Raw genomic sequence first — 23,426 nt, forward strand, 5'->3', positions numbered from 1 at the left:
AGAAAGTAACGGTCTCTCCTGCTCCCAGGTCGTGTCTTTCGCGGACGATTGGAAGATGATCCTGATCTTTGTAACAGCAGAAGATCCGTGTAACTTCTGTGTTCAGGTAAAGATTTACCACAAGAGTCTTATAATGTTTTATAATCTCTTATAATGTCTTATAATCTCTTATAATCTCTTATAATCTCTTATAATGTTTTATAATCTCTTATAATCTCTTATAATGTTTTATAATCTCTTATAATCTCTTATAATGTTTTATAATCTCTTATAATGTCTTATAATGTTTTATAATCTCTTATAATGTCTTATAATGTCTGCTACCCTGAGAGATACAGTATTAAGTCGGTGGACCACAAGTGAGATGTAAAGCCTCGTTACATACAATCAGATTTTCAGACGGGAAATATGTGATGATGGGGCTGTTGGCGGTAAATCCGACCGTGTGTGCGCGCTCCATCGGACAATTGCTGACGGATTTTCCGCGGACAAATGTTGGATGGCAGGCTTTAAAATTTTCTTTTTCCGCTGAGACAAATGTGTGTTGTCGGATTTTCCGAGCGCGTGTACACAAGTCCGTTGGACAAACGTCCAAAGTACAAACACGCATTGCTCGGAACCGAGGACGAGCCGGAAGCGGTCAGTCTTGTAAACTCGCGTGCGTAATGGAGAATTAACATTTGCGACGCGGCAAATGATAAAATGTGAAAATGCGGCGCAACAATTCTCTTCTTCTATAATGAGATAATAATGGAGCTGCTTTGCTGGTGACACTGATGGAGATATTGCAAACGAATTTTCAAAGGCTTTTATCTTCTAGTGATATCAAGAATAAGATTATTATATTTTTTGTTTTTTTGTTTATTTGGTGCAAGTTACCACAACACCATTATCCCGGAGTTTTTAAGATCAAAGATACAACTATGTCGGTGTCCCTTGTTATTGTTACATTGTATTTTTTTAAATGTAACTGCCGATTCCCAAACTGTCAGTTGAAGTAAAACACACAGCCAAGTATTATTCTACACAATTTTTTTATCGTGCAATAAAAAAAGAAAACAAATAAAATTAAATACGATATCTGCCAATAGAACTTAACCAAAAAGTGCATTCTGTGCATCCAAAAATATAGAAAATATACCAAATCCAATCATTATTATTCAACCAAAAAATAAAATAAAAGCCTCATGCATGTGTCCTGCTTCTTAATATAGGGGGTCACCAACGCCAAGAGTTGGTGAAAGCAGGGGTCCGTCATCCGGAGATAATTCCAAAAATCATCCGGATTATTCTCCTGGAGCTCCCGCAGCAAAGGCATATGACAGAATTGGCCCCCATTAATAAAGAAACCAATTTTTGGTCCAAGAAATCCCCCTCCTCCTGTTCCTGGACTGGACTTGGATCAAAGCAATAACTCCAAGGCCAATAATAAATAACACGTTCTCTCCTCCGATTCCGCAACATGGCTGGTTGATGAAAACCAGAAACGAACTGAAAAGCGTGAATCAACACTCACCAAACTTCTACACACATGAAATTAGCAGAAGGAGCCCAAAGGGTGGCGCTAAAGAGCTGAAAAACCACGTAGTACATCAGTACATTCATGTTTGTTGGCTGACAATTCCTTGCCGTTTGTATGCAAAACAAAATCCAGGCACACGCCCTTCGGACAAAACTCAGAGGTTTTGTCTGCGGAAAATCTGATCGTGTGTACAGGGCTTAAGTCTACAGTACTTTTCATGACCACTAGGAAGCATCTTGTTCCCAACAACCATGAAGAACAGGGCTTGCTGTAGGTCACGATCATAAAAGAGTCAAGGCACTCAGGACTTGTTGTAGGATAAGTACTGTATATATATATATATTTGATATATTTGATATATTTGATATATTTGTGGATTTGCTCATACCAGAAAAACATCTGTCACTTAAAGCACAGCTTCAGGCTATATATGGGTTCTTTAATCTAGTGGGCAGCCTTGGCTGCATTACTCGCCTTCAATCCAAAGTTGACCCCATAGTTCCTCTTCTTCACCACATGATGTCCTCGAGCTTCCCAGGAAGGCTCAGGAATTACTATGAGTGCAGGGTGTCATATCCTCACCCCTTGAGCATGGCACCCAGGGCAGGACGTACCATTGAGCTTGACTGGGCTCAAGCCCATGGGCCCCGCCCAATAGGGGGCCCCGCCGAGATACATAGCCGAGTGTACTTCGCTCAGCTCCGTTCACAGTCACACCCAGTCCCGACCTATGATGGACATAACACAGGGACTGGATATGACTGTGAGCCATGCTGAGTACACTACTCTCGGCTCCGCTCGGGACTGCGAGAGGACCCGAGAGCCGCTGGGAGGACCCGAGAGCCGCTGGGAGGACCCGAGAGCCGACGAGAGGACCCGAGAGCCGACGAGAGGACCCGAGAGCCGATGAGAGGACCCGAGAACTGCCGAGAGCTGCCGAGAGGACCCGAGAGCCACCGAGAGTATCCGAAAGCCGCCGAGAGGACCTGAGAGCCACCGAGAGTATCCGAAAGCCGCCGAGAGCCACCGAGAGGATCCAAGAGCTGCCGAGATACACAGGACTCTGTATCTCGGTAGCGCCATTTTTAAACTTCAAGACTGCAATGACAAGGCAGCAAATGACACTGCCAGACTGCATTGATGGGCATTTAAATGTAAGGTTTTTTTCCTTAAAATTCCCTCCAAAACTTGGGGTGCGTGTTATACGCCGGCGCGAGTTGTACGCCGATAAATACGATAATGTATAGAAGGTAGGGCCCGAAAGTGACTCAAGCCCAGGGGCCCCCACCACCCTAAGTCCTGCCCTGATGGCACCCTGCAGGTTTTGGATAGAGTAAGGGAGGGTTATAGCCCCTGTCAGTTTTTTTTTTTTTTTTTTTTACTATCCTTGTCCCATTGCAGAGATAGCCCATAACTTCCTGCCCCATAGCCAAACAGGAAGTGACAGGAAATCTATGCAAATTAAGGGAATCCATTCCCCCCCAGGCCCTCAGAACTAGTGTCCTCGCTCGAAAAATTTCAGGGCAGGTCTTAAACAGCAAGGGGTGTGGCCTTGACAGGAAGGGGTGGACCATATTTAAATTAAAGGGGGAAATGAGTCTAGTCAGGCCTAGGGCAGCACAAAACCTAAATACACTACTGTCCCGGACTATCCACCATTGGGAGAGGACCAAGGAGCAGGAAGAGGACTCGATGGGGTTGATTTACCAAAACTGGAGAGTGAAAAATGGTGCAGAGCTCTGCATGGCAGCCAATCAGCATCTAAATTCAGCTTGTTCAATTAAGTTTTTCCAAAAAAACAAAACAAAAAACTGGAGTCTGATTGGTTACTATGCAGAGCGGCATCTGATTTTGCACTCTTCAGTTTTTGGAAACCAACCCCATTGAGTCATGTGACCAACCAGAAAAAACGGAATAGAAAGGCAAAGCATAGTGCTGGTGGGGCTCTTGGGAAGGGAGGGTGGGCACTATGGCCCAGAGTTGGGTTTTCTAAAGTTTTATGTCCTTTCATGTCAGAAATTCAATATGAAGAAGAAATAAAGAAATAAACGATTACCTGTGATTTCCATACTAAAGCAGAAGAACAGATGGGAAGTTCACGTGATTGTCTCCCCTCCCGGCACTAACCTACATTGTGCTAATGAGCCAAAAAACATCGACCATCATGTTAGAAACAAAATGTGTTACACATGTATGTAACTACAGCATGCAGAATACCAGGTGATCGTTCCTAGAAGTAGGGCAGACGGTGGACATATGGAAATCCTTTCTTTACAGTGCCTTGAAAAAGTATTCATACCCCTTGAAATTTCCCACATTTTCTCATGTTACAACCAAAAACATATTTTATTGGGATTTTATGTGATGGACCAACACAAAGTGTCACATAATTGTGAAGTGGAAGGAAAATGATACAAATAAATATTTGAAAAGTGTGGGGGAGGGGCATTTGTATGGCGCCCCCCGGAGTCAATACTTTGTAGAACCCCCTTTCTCTACAAGTCTTTTTGGAGCAATAGTGCTCCATCATTGGTATCAGTGGGAGGAATATTGCCCCATCATTGGTATCAGTGGGAGGAATATTGCCCCATCATTGGTATCAGTGGGAGGAATAGTGTCTCATCATTGGTGTCAGTGGGAGGAATAGTGCTCCATCATTGGTGTCAGTGGGAGGAATAGTGCTCCATCATTGGTGTCAGTGGGGGGGAATAGTGCTCCATCATTGGTGTCGGTGGGAGGAATAGTGCCCCATCATTGGTGTCAGTGGAGGGAACAGTGCCCCATCATTGGTATCAGTGGGAGGAATAGTGCCCCATCATTGGTATCAGTGGGAGGAATAGTGCCCCATCATTGGTGTCAGTGGGAGGAATAGTGCCCCATCATTGGTATCAGTGGGAGGAATAGTGCCCCATCATTGGTGTCAGTGGGAGGAATAGTGCCCCATCATTGGTGTCAGTGGCAGGAATAGTGCTCCATCATTGGTATCAGTGGGAGGAATATTGCCCCATCATTGGTATCAGTGGGAGGAATAGTGCCTCATCATTGGTATCAGTGGGAGGAATAGTGCCCCGTCATTGGTGTCAGTGGTGGGAATAGTGCCCCATCATTGGTGTCAGTGGGAGGAATAGTGCCCCATCATTGGTATCAGTGAGAGGAATATTGCCCCATCATTGGTGTCAGTGGGAGGAATAGTGCCCCATCATTGGTATCAGTGAGAGGAATAGTGCCCCATCATTGGTGTCAGTGGGAGGAATAGTGCCCCATCATTGGTATCTTTGGTTGGAATAGTGTCTCATCATTGGTGTCAGTGGGAGGAATAGTGCCCCATCATTGGTGTCAGTGGGAGGAATAGTGCCCCATCATTGGTGTCAGTGGGAGGAATAGTGCCCCATCATTGGTGTCAGTGGGAGGAATAGTGCCCCATCATTGGTATCATTGGTTGGAATAGTGTCTCATCATTGGTGTCAGTGGGAGGAATAGTGCCCCATCATTGGTGTCAGTGGGAGGAATAGTGCCCCATCATTGGTGTCAGTGGGAGGAATAGTGCCCCATCATTGGTGTCAGTGGGAGGAATAGTGCCCCATCATTGGTATCATTGGTTGGAATAGTGTCTCATCATTGGTGTCAGTGGGAGGAATAGTGCCCCATCATTGGTGTCAGTGGGAGGAATAGTGTCCCATCATTGGTGTCAGTGGGAGGAATAGTGCCCCATCATTGGTGTCAGTGGGAGGAATAGTGTCCCATCATTGGTGTCAGTGGGAGGAATAGTGCCCCATCATTGGTATCATTGGTTGGAATAGTGTCTCATCATTGGTGTCAGTGGGAGGAATAGTGCCCCATCATTGGTGTCAGTGGGAGGAATAGTGCCCCATCATTGGTGTCAGTGGGAGGAATAGTGCCCCATCATTGGTGTCAGTGGGAGGAATAGTGTCTCATCATTGGTGTCAGTGGGAGGAATAGTGCCCCATCATTGGTATCAGTGGGGGGAATAGTGCCCCATCATTGGTATCAGTGGGAGGAATAGTGTCTCATCATTGGTGTCAGTGGGAGGAATAGTGCCCCATCATTGGTGTCAGTGGGAGGAATAGTGCCCCATCATTGGTGTCAGTGGGAGGAATAGTGCCCCATCATTGGTGTCAGTGGGAGGAATAGTGTCCCATCATTGGTATTAAATCCACGTAAAGATTTTTTCAGGCCGGTTATATTCAATGTGTTTTTATTACATTCGTTATCATAAAGAAATAAATGGAAAATGAAAATACTTTGAGTTGGCGGGATTCATGGTTGGGTGATTCAGCGCGGAGCGTCCTGCCAGCAGATCGGGTTTTGTTCCCATTAAAGCGCCAATTGTCCGGAGATAAGATAACGCGGCCCGGTGACAGAGATCAGCAGATAGCGATCGATCTATTGAGGACAGGCAGATACCATCTCTGTGTAATCACCGGCCGGCATCGATTATCTCAGGCGGCGGTGATAAAGGATGTGGAAATAATGAGAATGGAATAAAAGATTCCCAGTGAAGGATTGTCGCTCGTTTCCTTGTTTACTGGAGCTGGAAAGTCATTACTCCTCATCCCATCCGACCCAGAGACTCAGAAATGTTATAACACACCCAACATCAGATCTCCTTCCTATAAGAAGTGCTATCATTGTGTCATTGTAATATTTCCAGGTATTTATCCCCCCCCCTCCCCCCCCTGACAATGCCTTCATCTGATCTTCTCTCCATAATGGTGACACCATCTTTGTCCAGGCATCATCCAGGGTCACCTTCCACTTCCTGGACTGAGATCCTGTCTCAGGGATGATCAAACCATGTAAATCCTGGTGTCTGCACAGGCTCCTGACACAGATCAGCCCCTTCTGCTGTTACCTTGTAGCATATCCAAAGCAAAGCTGTGTTCTAAATTGCCAGCAAACGACATTTTCCTGCTGGCTTAAATAAATAAATGGCACATGGATCCCCCCAAATGTCCCCCCCCGAAATACCCGCTGGTGATGTCGGCGACGGCTTCCTTAGCAACCATTGGCAAGCTGTCATATATATAGTAGTGGCAGAACTAATGCTTTAATATATGATGTTTGGCTCCCGCTGAGCAGTAAAGCCTCATACACACGATCAGATTGTTGGCCAACTAAACCGTGGACTTTTCTCCGAAGGGCATTCTCCCAAACTTGTCTTGCTTACATACAGCCACACAATTCTTGGCCAACAATCACGAATGTAGTGACGTACTACGTGGATTTTCAGCTCCTTAGTGCCACCCTTTGGGCTCCTTCTGCTAATTTCGTGTTAGTAGAAGTCTGGTGAGTGTTGATTTGCGCTTTTCATTTCGCGCTTTCCCGTTAGTTTCTGAACAGGCCGTTCGTCAACCAGCCATGTTGCGGAATCGGAGGAGATAACGTGCTATTTATTATTGGCCTTGGAGTTATTGCTTTGACCCAAGTCCAGTCCAGGAACAGGAGGAGGAGGAGTCCTTGGACCAAAAATTGATTGCTTTATTAATGGTGACCAATTATGTCATATGCCTTTGCTGCGGGAGCTCCAGGAGAATAATCATTATTTGCTGAATTATCTCCGGGTGGCGGACCCCTGCTTTCACCAACTCTTGGCGTTGCTGACCCCCCTATATTAAGAAGCAGGACACATGCATGAGGCTTTTATTTTATTTTATTTATTGGTTGAATAATAATGATTTGATTTGGTATATTTTCTATATTTTTGGATGCATAGAATGCACTTTTTGGTTAAGTTCTATTGGCAGATATCGTGTTTAATTTTATTTGTTTTCTTTTTTTTTTATTGCACAATAAAAATATTGTGTAGAATAATACTTGGCGATGTGTTTTACTTCAAATGACAGTTTGGAAGTAGGAAGTTACATTTTATAAAAATACAATGTAATAAATACAATGTAATAAATACAATGTAACATTCACAAAGGACACCAACATAGTTGTATCTTTGGTCTTAAAAACGCCAGGATAAAGGTGTTGTGGTAACTTGCCCAAAAAACAAAAAAAGACATAATAATATTATTCTTGATATCACTAGAAGATAAAAGCCTTTGAAAATTAATTTGCAATAACTCCATCAGTATCACCAGCAAAGCAGCTTCATTATTATCCCATTATAGAAGAAGAGAATTGTGCGCTGCATTTCCACATTTCATCATTTGCCGCGTCACGAATGTTAATTCTCCGTTACGACCGCGAGTTTACAAGACCGACTGCTTCCGGCTCGTCCTCGCTTCCGAGCAATGTGCGTTTGTACTTTGGACGTTTGTCCGATGGACTTGTGTACACGCGTTTGGAAAATCCGACAACAGACATTTGTCCGCGGAAAATTTATAAACCTGCCATCCAACATTTGTCCGTGGGAAATCCGACAACAATCGTCCGATGGAGCGTACAAAAGGGTCGGATTTTCCGCCAACAGCCCCGTCATCACACAATTCCCTTCGGAAAGTCCGATCGTGTGTAACGAGGCTTAAAGTGGGGTGCCCCCTAAAAAATTAAGTCAGCAGCTACAAATACTGCAGCTGCTGACTTTTAATAATCGGACACTTACCTGTCCCAGGGTCCAGCGATGCGGGGGTACAAAGCCCCCCCCCCCTCGTTCCCCGCTCCGCTCGCGGCGCCGGCATTCTTACTGTGGGCACCTGGCTGTGGCTTCACAGCTGGGCACCCACTGCGCATGCGTGAGCGGCACAGGGCGCCGTGATAGGCGGCACAGTCATCTGGGACACGTGACAGGTCCCAGATGACTGTGCGGCGCCGAGGGGAAGTGATGTCACCAACCCGGGCAATGAAGATGGCAGACTACGAGGGACCCCCCCTAGCAACAGGCATTTAGAGGTGAGTAAAAAATTATTATTTTTTTCCAATTATTTTTAATTTTATTTTTTTTAAGAATTTTAAACAACTTTTCATTTTTTTTGGTGGCAACACCACTTTAAGGCAAAGACCACAGTAAGTAAGCCAGAACAGCCAATCAGAATCTCTCTTTCCTTACTCTAACACGAATAAAATAAAATGATTTTGGTTGCGGAGTGTTGAGGCTCCTCCTTGAGTTCTTTGATCTCCGGCACTGAAAAAAAGGCAAGATGGAGAATTTGCATTAAGCGGCGTTAGAAGAAATCCGTTGGGTGTGGCGCTTATCAATCCTGGCACACATTCTGATTTTCCAAGTTCAAGATTTAATCAAAGAAAGTTCCTGTTGGCAGTTCTCCCTGCGTTTTTGCTCGGATAATATTCCATAATCATTGCGATTATTGTTACTCAACATGACTTCTGCCTCTCCCGAACCTGAATTAAATGCTTTTCTTATGTCTCTAATGTATTCTAATGCAACGTAACATATGATTAGTGTATTAGCAAAATAGAGCCCCCTGGTGGTGGACTTTTACTTCATCCACAGCACTTGCTTGCGGGACGGTCAGACTGTCTATGAAGCTCTCTATTTTTAAGCCACTACTAGACGCCACTTTTTTAAAGCCTATACCAAGCCGTATATTTCACTTCGACTACTGCTCCGGGGGCCGATTGCTACCCTGCCCCCAGTGTTTCCTCTAGTCCCTTTCTCTGCCCACTCGACGGGTCTGGGGATACTGTGGGCCTTTGTTGTCCACCTGCAGTAGAGCATTTATAGGTGTCTTGGCCTTGATTTTTTTTTACCGTCTACCTCTGGGGGGCCTTGGAGATTAAGAAATCACTCGAAGTGCCCGATTTTGTCTTGTTGCCTTTAATTACAAACATCCTGGAATATCTATTTAATGCTTCATTTTGATTTAAATGTGCTTTTGCTACCTACTCACCCCTGTGGAAGGAGACGTGAGCGCTCTGAAACGCGTAGGGTGACAAGATTTATAGTCTACTGTACTATATATTATTGATAACCATGTTGTTTTAAGCTGTTTTTCTATGATATGTTTTTATGATAGTTCAATTAATACATTTTGTTTCTGATTTACGTTTTTGATCTTTTGTACGTGCCTTCTAAAGTCCACCACTAGGGGTTCTCTTTTTTACTAGTTCCCAATTATTGGATGTGGCACAACAAGACTGCCGTTCTATACAATTTTCTTATGTTCAGTGTATTATTATTATTATTATTATTGTTATTATTTAATCGCCTATGGAATTAATTAAGCGTTTACGAATCTGAATAATAATAATTATTATTATCATTATTATGTACTAATACTGCAGCCCTATATCAAGCTGCCTTCAGCACACTGTAGATCCGGACCTCATCTCCCACAGTCCTCATCTCCAGCAGTCCAACATGTCCCCTGTACTGCTCTCCAATGAAATGTGCTGCTAAGACAGTGCAAGTGTTGTTGATTGGTCAGCTTGATTATTATTATTATTATTATTATTATTAATAATAATAATAATAATAATAATTAATAATTATAATAATAATATATTAATAATAATATAATAATAATAATAATAATAATAATAATAAAGAGATAAAATGAGGTGCCACTCAGGTAGAGAGGTAAAATCCAACTAGACTGCTGTGAGCGCAGACAGGGACAGGGGAGCTCATCTCAGCTCCAAGCTCAAGTGTCAAAGGAAATGAAAAGAAATTTAAGGGTGAAATAAGGACGGCTAAGATAGAACACGAAAGACACATAGCGGAGGAGAGCAAAAAAATCCCAAGAAATTCTTAAAAAAAAAAGTTTAAAAAAAGTAAAAAAGGGAGGACAGACCATATTGGCCCCATAAAGATTGAGGAAGGACATCTGGTTACAATGGATGGGGAGATGGTGAAGGTATTGAATTTATTCTTCTCCTCAGTCTTCACAAGGGAATCGGAGGGCTTCAGTAACCAAAACTGCAGTGTTTATCCTCATGACACATCACAGGAAGCCCCTCCATGGTTATCAGAGGACAGAATTAAAATTAGACTTGGGAAACTTAACATTAATAAATCACCGGGACCAGATGGCTTGCACCCGAGGGTACTTAGGGAACTCAGTCAAGTAATCGCCAGACTGCTGTTCCTAATTTTTACTGACAGTCTACTGACGGGAATGGTACCAGCTGATTGGAGAAAAGCCAATGTAGCACCAATATTTAAAAAGGGCCCCAAATACATCCCTGGGAATTACAGACCAGTCAGACTAACATCAATAGTATGTAAACTCTTGGAGGGGATGATAAGGGACTATATACAAGATTTTAGTAATGAGAACGGTATCATTAGCAGTAATCAGCATGGATTCATGAAGGATCATTCTTGCCAAACCAATCTACTAACCTTCTATGAGGAGGTGAGTTGCCAGCTAGATAAAGGAAGGCCCGTAGACGTGGTGTATCTGGATAAAGGAAGGCCCGTAGACATGGTGTATCTAGATAAAGGAAGGCCCGTAGACGTGGTGTATCTAGATAAAGGAAGGCCCTTAGACGTGGTGTAGCTAGATAAAGGAAGGCCCGTAGACGTGGTGTATCTAGATAAAGGAAGGCCCGTAGACGTGGTGTATCTAGATAAAGGAAGGCCCGTAGACGTGGTGTATCTAGATAAAGGAAGGCCTGTAGATGTGGAGTATCTAGATAAAGGAAGGCCCGTAGACGTGGTGTATCTGGATAAAGTAAGGCCCGTAGACGTGGTGTATCTGGATAAAGGAAGGCTTGTAGACGTGGTGTATCTAGATAAAGGAAGGCCCGTAGACGTGGTGTATGTAGATAAAGGAAAGCCCGTAGACGTGGTGTATCTGGATAAAGGAAGGCCCGTAGACGTGGTGTATCTAGATAAAGGAAGGCCCGTAGACGTGGTGTATCTAGATAAAGGAAGGCCCGTAGACGTGGTGTATCTAGATAAAGGAAGGCCCGTAGACGTGGTGCATCCAGATAAAGGAAGGCCCGTAGACGTGGTGTATCTGGATAAAGGAAGGCCCTTAGACGCGGTGTATCTAGATAAAGGAAGGCCCATAGACGTGGTGTATCTAGATAAAGGAAGGCCCGTAGACGTGGTGCATCTAGATAAAGGAAGGCTCGTAGACGTGGTGTATCTGGATAAAGGAAGGCCCGTAGACGTGGTGTATCTAGATAAAGGAAGGCCCGTAGATGTGGTGTATCTAGATAAAGGAAGGCCCGTAGACGTGGTGTATCTAGATAAAGGAAGGCCCGTAGACGTGGTGTATCTAGATAAAGGAAGGCCCGTAGACGTGGTGTATCTGGATAAAGGAAGGCCCGTAGATGTGGTGTATCTGGATAAAGGAAGGCCCGTAGACGGGGTGTATCTAGATAAAGGAAGGCCCGTAGACGTGGTGTATCTAGATAAAGGAAGGCCCGTAGACGTGGTGTATCTAGATAAAGGGAGGCCCGTAGACGTGGTGTATCTAGATAAAGGAAGGCCCATAGATGTGGTGTATCTGGATAAAGGAAGGTCCGTAGACGTGGTGTATCTAGATAAAGGAAGGCCCGTAGACGTGGTGTATCTAGATAAAGGAAGGCCTGTAGATGTGGAGTATCTAGATAAAGGAAGGCCCGTAGACGTGGTGTATCTGGATAAAGTAAGGCCCGTAGACGTGGTGTATCTGGATAAAGGAAGGCTTGTAGACGTGGTGTATCTAGATAAAGGAAGGCCCGTAGACGTGGTGTATGTAGATAAAGGAAGGCCCGTAGACGTGGTGCATCTAGATAAAGGAAGGCCCGTAGACGTGGTGTATCTGGATAAAGGAAGGCCCTTAGACGCGGTGTATCTAGATAAAGGAAGGCCCGTAGACGTGGTGTATCTAGATAAAGGAAGGCCCGTAGACGTGGTGCATCTAGATAAAGGAAGGCCCGTAGACGTGGTGTATCTGGATAAAGGAAGGCCCGTAGACGTGGTGTATCTAGATAAAGGAAGGCCCGTAGATGTGGTGTATCTAGATAAAGGAAGGCCCGTAGACGTGGTGTATCTAGATAAAGGAAGGCCCGTAGACGTGGTGTATCTAGATAAAGGAAGGCCCGTAGACGTGGTGTATCTGGATAAAGGAAGGCCCGTAGATGTGGTGTATCTGGATAAAGGAAGGCCCGTAGACGGGGTGTATCTAGATAAAGGAAGGCCCGTAGACGTGGTGTATCTAGATAAAGGAAGGCCCGTAGACGTGGTGTATCTAGATAAAGGGAGGCCCGTAGATGTGGTGTATCTAGATAAAGGAAGGCCCATAGATGTGGTGTATCTAGATAAAGGAAGGCCCGTAGACATGGTGTATCTAGATAAAGGAAGGCCCGTAGACGTGGTGTATCTAGATAAAGGAAGGCCCATAGATGTGGTGTATCTGGATAAAGGAAGGTCCGTAGACGTGGTGTATCTAGATAAAGGAAGGCCTGTAGATGTGGTGTATATAGATAAAGGAAGGCCCGTAGACGTGGTGTATCTAGATAAAGGAAGGCCCGTAGACGTGGTGTATCTAGATAAAGGAAGGCCCGTAGATGTGGTGTATCTGGATAAAGGAAGGTCTGTAGACGTGGGGTATCTAGATAAAGGAAGACCCGTAGACGAGGTGTATCTAGATAAAGGAAGGCCCGTAGTTGTGGTGTATCTAGATAAAGGAAGGCCTTTAGATGTGGTGTATCTGGATTTTTCAAAAGTATTCTACACAGTTCCCCCATAAACGTTTACTGTACAAAATAAGGTCCGCTGGCATGGACCATAGGGTGAGTACATGAATTGAAAACTGGATGGAAAAGGACCTGGGGGTCCTAGTAGATGATGGGCTCAGCAATGCCAAGCTGCTGCTAACAAAGCAAACAGAATATTGGCATTAAAAAGGGATCAACTCCAGAGATAAAACGATAATTCTCCCGCTCTACAAGACTCTGGTCCGGCCGCACCTGGAGTATACTGTCCAGTTCTGGGCACCAGTCCTCAGGAAGGATATACTGGAAATGAAGCGACTACAAAGAAGGGCAACAAAGCTAATAAAGGGTCTGGAGGATATTAGTTATGAGGATAGGTTGTGAGCTCTGAACTTATTCTCTCTGGAGAAGAGACGCCTGAGAGGGGATATGATTTCATTATATAAATACCGGACTGGTGACCCCACAATATATAAATACCGGACTGGTGACCCCACAATATATAAATACCGGACCAGTGACCCCACAATATATAAATACCGGACTGGTGACCCCACAATATATAAATACCGGACCGGTGACCCCACAATATATAAATACCGGACCGGTGACCCCACAATATATAAATACTGGACTGGTGACCCCACAATATATAAATACCGGACTGGTGACCCCACAATATATAAATACCGGACCGGTGACCCCACAATATATAAATACCGGACCGGTGACCCCACAATATATAAATACCAGACTGGTGACCCCACAATATATAAATACCGGACTGGTGACCCCACAATATATAAATACCGGACTGGTGACCCCACAATATATAAATACCGGACTGGAGACCCCACAATATATAAATACCGGACTGGTGACCCCACAATATATAAATACCGGACTGGAGACCCCACAATATATAAATACCGGACTGGTGACCCCACAATAGGGAGAAAACTTTTTCGCAGAAGGCAGTATAACAAGACTCGTGGCCACTCATTAAAATTAGAAGAAAAGAGGTTTAACCTTAAACTATGTAGAGGGTTCTTTACTGTAAGAGAGGCAAGGATGTGGAATTCCCTTCCACAGGCGGTGGTCTCAGCAGGGGGCATTGATAGTTTCAAGAAACTATTAGATAATCACCTGAATGACTGTAACACAGAGATATACAATGTTATACTGACATATAATCACACACGTAGGTTGGATTTGATGGACTTGTGTCTTTTTTCAACCTCACCTACTATGTAACTGTGATCCATAAGCTGCACATCATGAAGTAGACCCATGTCCATGGAGTGAGAGGAATGGCAGCCTCAGCCCGGACTGAGAGTGTGGCCGGACTGGAGGCCGGGCTGAGGCTGCCATTCCTCTCACTCCATGCACATGGGTCTACTTCATGATGTGCAGCTTATGGATCATTTCCTTTGAAATAATAATAAAGAACAACACATGCTATTTACTTTACTGCTTCTTGAATATTTTTTGTATTTTGTATCATTTTTTTTTCATTTACTTTAATCAATTGTTTTTTGTTTTTTTTTACTTCTTACTTTTTCTCTGGGTGTGTTTGGCAGTCCAGATCTTCAGCCAGGATAGACCAGCTTGGTTATTAATATATAATAATAATAATAATAAAGAGGCGCACATACAGTATGTTACTTTTAGCAGCTTGAATGTATTTGAGTAATAAAAAAAAGAGGGTTCAGTTGGCCTTTAATTAGCAGGGATATTGTTTTATAATAAGCACATGTATTATGTGTCTACAGTCATTTTTGAATTTTCTGATTTTGAACAGGAAGACCACACAGAACACAAAATCAGGGAACTGAGCCTGGCCCTGGACTACCTGCAGCAAGAGGTAAGTGAGAGTCACACATTAACCTCTTTGCGCCCGCGCTGCAGCCTATCAGTGCACATCAGTGCCGCCTCATCAGCGCACATCAGTGAAGGAGACAAAATACCCGTTTGCCAAATATTATAGCAAACTATGAAAACTTTTTTTTTTTTTTTTGGTCTTTTTTTGTTTGTTTAGCAAAAATAAAAGCCCCAGTAGTGATTAAATACACCAAAAAAAGCTCTATTTGTGTTTAAAAAAAAAAGTGATAAAAATCTCATATGAGTACATTGTTACATGACCGCAATTGTCATTGAAAGTGTGACAGCGCTGAAAGCTGAGAATTGGCCTGGGCAGGAAAGGGGGTAAAAGTGCCCGGTACTGAAGGGGTTAAGATTCCAGGTGCATATGAGGGGCACATACCCGAAAATTATCCAGCCAAGCAACATTTCCAGCTGTGCGTTCAATGAAAATAATTCAATGCGTTTTACATACAACGATCGTAAATCTCGGAATCTGACATGAGCTGCCTGTAATCTACTGCACCGCACCACCGGTAGAGGGAGGGGCAACAATCTCAACCAATCAGAGCGGCACCGATAGAGGGAGGGGCAACAATCTCAACCAATCAGAGCAGCACCGATAGAGGGAGGGGCAACAATCTCAACCATGCTAATCAGAGAATGTATCTCACATAGAGTGGTGCTGTGGATACATAGGGGTATAATACCTGCCACGTCCCAATTAATATTATAAAATAATAATCATGAAATAAGGATAAAAATCAACAATAAAACTAATAAAATTAATTAATAAAATGTTGATTTTTATCCTTATTTCATGATTATTATTTTGCATATGGTGCCTAAAAAGTCCAGAAGCCCCACCTTTTGTCTTTCTTGTAACCAATCAGAGCAGCACCGATAGAGGGAGGGGCAACAATCTGAACCAATCAGAGCGGCACCGATAGAGGGAGGGGCAACAATCTCAACCAAACAGAGCGGCACCGATAGAGGGAGGGGCAACAATCTCAACCAATCAGAGCAGCACCAATAGAGGGAGGGGCAACAATCTCAACCAGAGCGGCACCGATAGAGGGAGGGGCAACAATCTCAACCAGAGCGGCACTGATAGAGGGAGGGGCAACAATCTCAACCAATCAGAGCAGCACCAATAGAGGGAGGGGCAACAATCTCAACCAGAGCGGCACTGATAGAGGGAGGGGCAACAATCTCAACCAATCAGAGCAGCACCAATAGAGGGAGGGGCAACAATCTCAACCAGAGCGGCATTGATAGAGGGAGGGGCAACAATCTCAACCAATCAGAGCGGCACCGATAGAGGGAGGGGCAACAATCTCAACCAATCAGAGCAGCACCGATAGAGGGAGGGGCAACAATCTCAACCAATCAGAGCAGCACCAATAGAGTGAGGGGCAGCAACTCAAAACCAAATCAGAGCTTTACTGCCTTGTACAGTACTGTCACTGAAGTGCGTGACTATGATCATAGAAGGCCGGCCTGATTGGCTGCAGGTTTAGGGTCTGTTCTTCTTATGGACCGAGTTGGCTGGGGGGGGGGGGGGGGGGGGTACAAGGTTGAACTTGACGGACTTCTATGTTTTTTTCAGCCTAGCCCACTACGTTATTATTGGTTCTTACAATTCTTTCCAGAAATAAAAATCATTAAAAAATGATGGGCTTTTTTTTTTTTTTTTTTTTACAGATGCCAAAGACTTTGGTGAGTTTGGTGGACCTAACCTTGCTCAGCGGGCTCTTCCTGTCCAACCCCGAGAACTCTGATATCAGGTGAGTGGGTCTTTAGTAATATGCCCGAACCATTGTGACCGATGTGCTTTGATGTGCCATTTCAGTATACAAGATGGCTTAAATCTCCAACTATAAAAGAATGCGTAGAGAGACGCCTGCACAAGCACTGCACTCTGTATATATCATTGTGAGTTGGTTTGTCCTTCTCTGTTCTGTAGGCCATGGGACGGGATGCATGACTTATGACTCATAACCAGGTGGCCTGCTGACTCGTGTTATCTCATGATAATCTTAAAGGGTCATTGACTTGTATAACTATATATTTTATACCAATACATCATTTACTAACCACTTCCCTCTCCCCTCTTTCTATTGGTATGTTGAACCATATATAAGCTGTAACGCACCTAATAGAATGCACAACCTGCTTCTTGTCTCATGGTGACTCCGGATATCTGAGGGCCCTGTTGGCATGGCAGGACTTAGGGTGCTGAGGGCCCTGTTGGCAGGGCAGGACTTAGGGTGCTGAGGGCCCTTGGGCTTGAGTTACTTTCGGGCCCTACCTTCTATACATTACCGTATTTATCGGCGTATAACACACACCCCAAGTTTAGGAGGGAATTTTAAGGAAAAAAACTTACATGTAAATGCCCATCAATGCAGCCTTATCAGTGTCCATCTGCAGCCTTGCCCATCCATCTGCAGTGTCATTTGCAGCCTTGTCATTGCAGTCTTGAAGTTTAAAAATGGTACCGACGAGATACGGAGTCCTGTGTATCTCGGCGGCGCTCTGGCCCTCTCGGAGGCTCTTGGCGGCTCTCGGGTCCTCTCTGCGGCTCTCGGGTCCTCTTGCAGTCCCGTGCGGAGCTGAGTGTAGCCGAGTGTACTCGGTTACGCCCAGTCCTCGTGTTATGTCCATCATAGGGCAGGACTGGGCGTGAATGAGTGGAGCGGAGCCGAGTACACTCAGCTATGTATCTCGGCGGGGCCCACGGGGCCCCCTATTGGGTGGGGCCCATGGGCTTGAGCCCAGTCAAGCCCAATGGTAAGTCCTGCCATGCCTGTTGGTGTACCTAAATGGACGGGGGGGTCGTCCAGAATACCTACTATTTCCTTTCAGGGTCCTCATTACAGGAAAAGAATGTATTGTAGCGATATGTTATCCTTATAAAGACTTAGTAATGCAAATGTTACTGCACAATTGTATCTATTGGAAATTGAATGGCAACCAATACCGTCCACTCAATACCGAGTCTACTGCTGTGTGGAATGCCTTACCAGTAATATTAGATAGAGGAACCATGATGGAAAGGCTTCACAATGTAAAAAAAACAGTATTTAATAATAATAAAAAAAAAGATAAAAAAATCAAAGTTACAAATAATAGCTTTCCGACCGTGTGTACGCTCCAACGGACTTTTGCTGGCCGAATTGCAGCCAGCAAAAGATTGAGAGCAGGTTCTCAATTTTTCGGTCGGAGAAATTTCCGATCGGAAAATTCCGATCATCTATAGAAATTTCCGACGCACACAAAATTCCAATGCGTGCTCGGAAACAATTTGACGCATGCTCGGAAACAATTCGACGCATGCTCGGAAACAATTCGACGCATGCTCGGAAGCATTGAACTTCATTTTCTCGGCTCGTCGTAGTGTTGTACCTCACGGCGTTCTTGACGGTCAAAAGTTCAGCGAACCGCGTGTAGGCAAGCCAAGCTTGAGCGGAATTCCGTCGGAGAAACCACACAAGATCTTTCTGACGGAAAATCCGCTCGTGTGTGTGTGTGTGTACACGGCATAACATTCTTACACAGGATTGGTAACACAACATTACTGCACAATTGTATCAGTTGGAAATTGGGAGGTTATACATTCTGTCCGCCCAATAGAGTCTACCGCTGCGAATGCCTTACAAGTAATATTATATAGAGGAGGAGCCATGAATAGTCTGAACCTGTCCTTTCAGACTATTTTGACATCTTAAGTGCAAGATTTTTTTTTTTTTTTAAATGGTGTGGGGGTCCCCCAGGCACTATATACTCTGAATGGAAGTATATATACTATACAACCTTCCTTCTATACTCTGCAGAAAATTGGGCATTAGTTGTTGGTGGTGCCAGAACACTGTAAGTCCTCACAGTCCCTCTCGGAGGGCGCTGGAACGCCCTGCTGTGAAATATTACATCAAGAATTGTAATTATATGCCCCTGTTAAACAGAAAAAATGGGCCTTGGGTGGTGGTGGTGCCACAACACTGTACGCCCTCACAGATACTGTTGGTGGGCACAGGAACGCGCTCTGCCAGTTTCTTGTCCTTCTGTGGCACCCCCTCTCTCTGGGCTCACGTTACTCTCTTCCTCAACCTGGGAACCAACATAGAAGCCTTCAAATCACTGCGCATCCTCCTGCAGCATGTACCCGACACTGTGGTGGAGTAGTTCGGGGGACTCCTCCATGCATGATGGTGGGGCTACGGAAGGAGTGACTGTGGACAAGGAGCCGGTGAAATAGGCCGGTTTGGCAGCTCCATGGGAACGAAAACGACTCTGAGTCTGGGTGACAGAGGATGAGGAGGATGGGGAGGATGGGGAGGATGGGGAGGATGGGGAGGATGACGAGGATGGGGAGGATGGGGAGGATGAGGAGGATGGGGAGGATGGGGAGGATGAGGAGGATTGGGAGGATGGGGAGGATGGGGAGGATGGGGAGGATGGGGAGGATGGGGAGGATGGGGAGGATGCGGAGGATGGGGAGGATGGGGAGGATGAGGAGGATGGGGAGGATTGGGAGGATGGGGAGGATGGGGAAGATGGGGAGGATGGGGAGGATGGGGAGGATGTGGAGGATGAGGAAGATGAGGAGGATGAGGAGGATGGGGAGGATGAGGAGGATGGGGAGGATGAGGAGGATTGGGAGGATGGGGAGGATGGGGAGGATGCGGAGGATGGGGAGGATGGGGAGGATGGGGAGGATGGGGAGGATGGGGAGGATGGGGAGGATGAGGAGGATGGGGAGGATGAGGAGGATGGGGAGGATGGGGAGGATGGGGAGGATGGGGAGGATGGGGAGGATGGGGAGGATGAGGAGGATGAGGAGGATGGGGAGGATGGGGAGGATGAGGAAGATGAGGAGGATGAGGAGGATGGGGAGGATGGGGAGGATGGGGAGGATGGGGAGGATGTGGAGGATGAGGAAGATGAGGAGGATGAGGAGGATGGGGAGGATGTGGAGGATGGGGAGGCTGGGGAGGATGGGGAGGATGTGGAGGATGGGGAGGATGGGGAGGATGGGGAGGATGAGGAAGATGGGGGAGGATGGGGATGGAGGATGGGGCTTTGTTATCCACTCCACCAACTCTTCTGCATGTTGTGGCTCAATAACAAGCGTGCCCCACGGCCACCGGCTGAGGATGCATCACGTCCACCACCAGCACTGTTGGCTGTAGACACAGAGGCTGCTTGTCCTCTTTTAGTGGACTGTGAGCGTCTGCCTCTCCTTGGTGGCCTTCCGGACATGATGGGGATTTTGTTTTACAGCACCACACTACATTGTATTATATTCTGTGTACACCACACTACATTGTATTATATACTGTGTACACCACACTACATTGTATTATATACTGTGTACACCACACTGCACTGTATTATATACTGTGTACACCACACTACATTGTATTATATACTGTGTACACCACACTACATTGTATGATATACTGTGTACACCACACTGCACTGTATTATATACTGTGTACACCACACTACATTGTATTATATACTGTGTACACCACACTACATTGTATTATATACTGTGTACACCGCACTACATTGTATTATATACTGTGTACACCACACTACATTGTATGATATACTGTGTACACCACACTGCACTGTATTATATACTGTGTACACCACACTACATTGTATTATATACTGTGTACACCACACTACATTGTATTATATACTGTGTACACCACACTGCACTGTATTATATACTGTGTACACCACACTACATTGTATTATATACTGTGTACACCACACTACATTGTATGATATACTGTGTACACCACACTGCACTGTATTATATACTGTGTACACCACACTACATTGTATTATATACTGTGTACACCACACTGCACTGTATTATATTCTGTGTACACCACACTACACTGTATTATATACTGTGTACACCACGCTACATTGTATTATATACTGTGTACACCACACTGCACTGTATTATATTCTGTGTACACCACACTACATTGTATTATATACTGTGTACACCACACTACATTGTATTATATACTGTGTACACCGCACTACATTGTATTATATACTGTGTACACCACACTGCACTGTATTATATACTGTGTACACCACACTACATTGTATTATATACTGTGTACACCACACTACATTGTATGATATACTGTGTACACCACACTACATTGTATTATATACTGTGTACACCACACTGCACTGTATTATATACTGTGTACACCACACTACATTGTATTATATACTGTGTACACCACACTGCACTGTATTATATTCTGTGTACACCACACTACACTGTATTATATACTGTGTACACCACGCTACATTGTATTATATACTGTGTACACCACACTGCACTGTATTATATTCTGTGTACACCACACTACATTGTATTATATACTGTGTACACCACACTATATTGTATTATATACTGTGTACACCACACTACATTGTATTATATACTGTGTACACCACACTACATTGTATTATATACTGTGTACACCACACTGCACTGTATTATATTCTGTGTACACCACACTACACTGTATTATATTCTGTGTACACCACACTACATTGTATTATATACTGTGTACACCGCACTACATTGTATTATATTCTGTGTACACCACACTACATTGTATTATATTCTGTGTACACCACACTACATTGTATGATATACTGTGTACACCACACTGCACTGTATTATATACTGTGTACACCACACTACATTGTATTATATACTGTGTACACCACACTGCACTGTATTATATTCTGTGTACACCACACTGCACTGTATTATATACTGTGTACACCGCACTACATTGTATTATATACTGTGTACACCACACTGCACTGTATTATATACTGTGTACACCACACTACATTGTATTATATACTGTGTACACCACACTACATTGTATTATATACTGTGTACACCACACTACATTGTATTATATACTGTGTACACCACACTACATTGTATTATATACTGTGTACACCACACTACATTGTATTATATTCTGTGTACACCACACTACACTGTATTATATTCTGTGTACACCACACTGCACTAGTTGAGTGGAGTCTGACCGCTCGGTTGGTTGCTGTGCATTATGTGGGCTGATAATGGAGGTTCCGATAATCTAGATGTGTATGTTGTGCAGTGATGAATTGCTTTATGGTCCTCTGTTGCTATTGATTAATCTGGGTGAAGATTATTGAGCCTCTCCATATTTCTAAGCACCAATAAATGATTACGTATAATCGATGAGGGTGAAGTGACGGGGCGGCACTCTGCCATTTCATTGGTTGGTTTATTGTGTAATCTGTGGAGTGGAGCTATTAGTGTTTTCAGACGTGATCAGATCAGGAGCAAAGTTACAGAATAGCAAATATTCATTTGTTGTTGTTATTTTTAGATATATATGTAATAGAGGTCAGCCTGATATAAAGGATGTTATCCGTGTATGTTAGAAACCGTGTTCTATGTATAGTACATAATATATATATATATATACACATTACATAACCAACGTCTGCTTCCAGGTTTGTAGCCCCGCATAGTGTTTGGGGCACTATTCCTCCCACTGACACCAATGATGGGGCACTATTCCTCCCGCTGACACCAATGATGGGGCACTATTCCTCCCACTGACACCAATGATGGGGCACTATTCCTCCCGCTGACACCAATGATGGGGCACTATTCCTCCCACTGACACCAATGATGGGGCACTATTCCTCCCGCTGACACCAATGATGGGGCACTATTCCTCCCACTGACACCAATGATGGGGCACTATTCCTCTCACTGACACCAATGATGGGGCACTATTCCTCCCACTGACACCAATGATGGGACACTATTCCTCCCACTGATACCAATGATGGAACACTATTCCTCCCACTGATACCAATGATGGGGCACTATTCCTCCCACTGATACCAATGATGGGGCACTATTCCTCCCACTGACACCAATGATGGGGCACTATTCCTCCCACTGATACCAATGATAGGGCATTATTCCTCCCACTGATACCAATGATGGGGCACTATTCCTCCCACTGACACCAATGATGGGGCACTATTCCTCCCACTGATACCAATGATAGGGCATTATTCCTCCCACTGATACCAATGATGGGGCACTATTCCTCTCACTGACACCAATGATGGGGCACTATTCCTCCCACTGACACCAATGATGGGGCACTATTCCTCTCACTGACACCAATGATGGGGCACTATTCCTCCCACTGACACCAATGATGGGGCACTATTCCTCCCACTGATACCAATGATGGGGCACTATTCCTCCCACTGACACCAATGATGGGGCACTATTCCTCCCACTGACACCAATGATGGGGCACTATTCCTCCCACTGACACCAATGATGGGGTACTATTCCTCCCACTGACACCAATGATGGGGCACTATT

General features: G+C 44.6%; 1 protein-coding gene across 1 annotated transcript in view; it reads left to right on the forward strand.

Moving 5' to 3' along the window:
- PLB1 (phospholipase B1) overlaps positions 1 to 23,426 on the forward strand; it is a 200,208-nt gene that overhangs the window by 36,089 nt on the left and 140,693 nt on the right. Inside the window, exons 9-11 of the mRNA XM_077489431.1 lie at positions 29 to 106; positions 14,901 to 14,963; positions 16,664 to 16,746. Of these exons, the coding sequence (XP_077345557.1) occupies positions 29 to 106; positions 14,901 to 14,963; positions 16,664 to 16,746 (224 nt within the window). The remainder of the gene's footprint in view (positions 1 to 28; positions 107 to 14,900; positions 14,964 to 16,663; positions 16,747 to 23,426) is intronic.

The sequence above is a fragment of the Lithobates pipiens genome, unplaced genomic scaffold (assembly GCF_037356315.1).
Source record: "Lithobates pipiens isolate NorthernLeopardFrog02 unplaced genomic scaffold, aLitPip1_a1.2 Scaffold_18, whole genome shotgun sequence".
Lineage (NCBI taxonomy): Eukaryota > Metazoa > Chordata > Amphibia > Anura > Ranidae > Lithobates > Lithobates pipiens.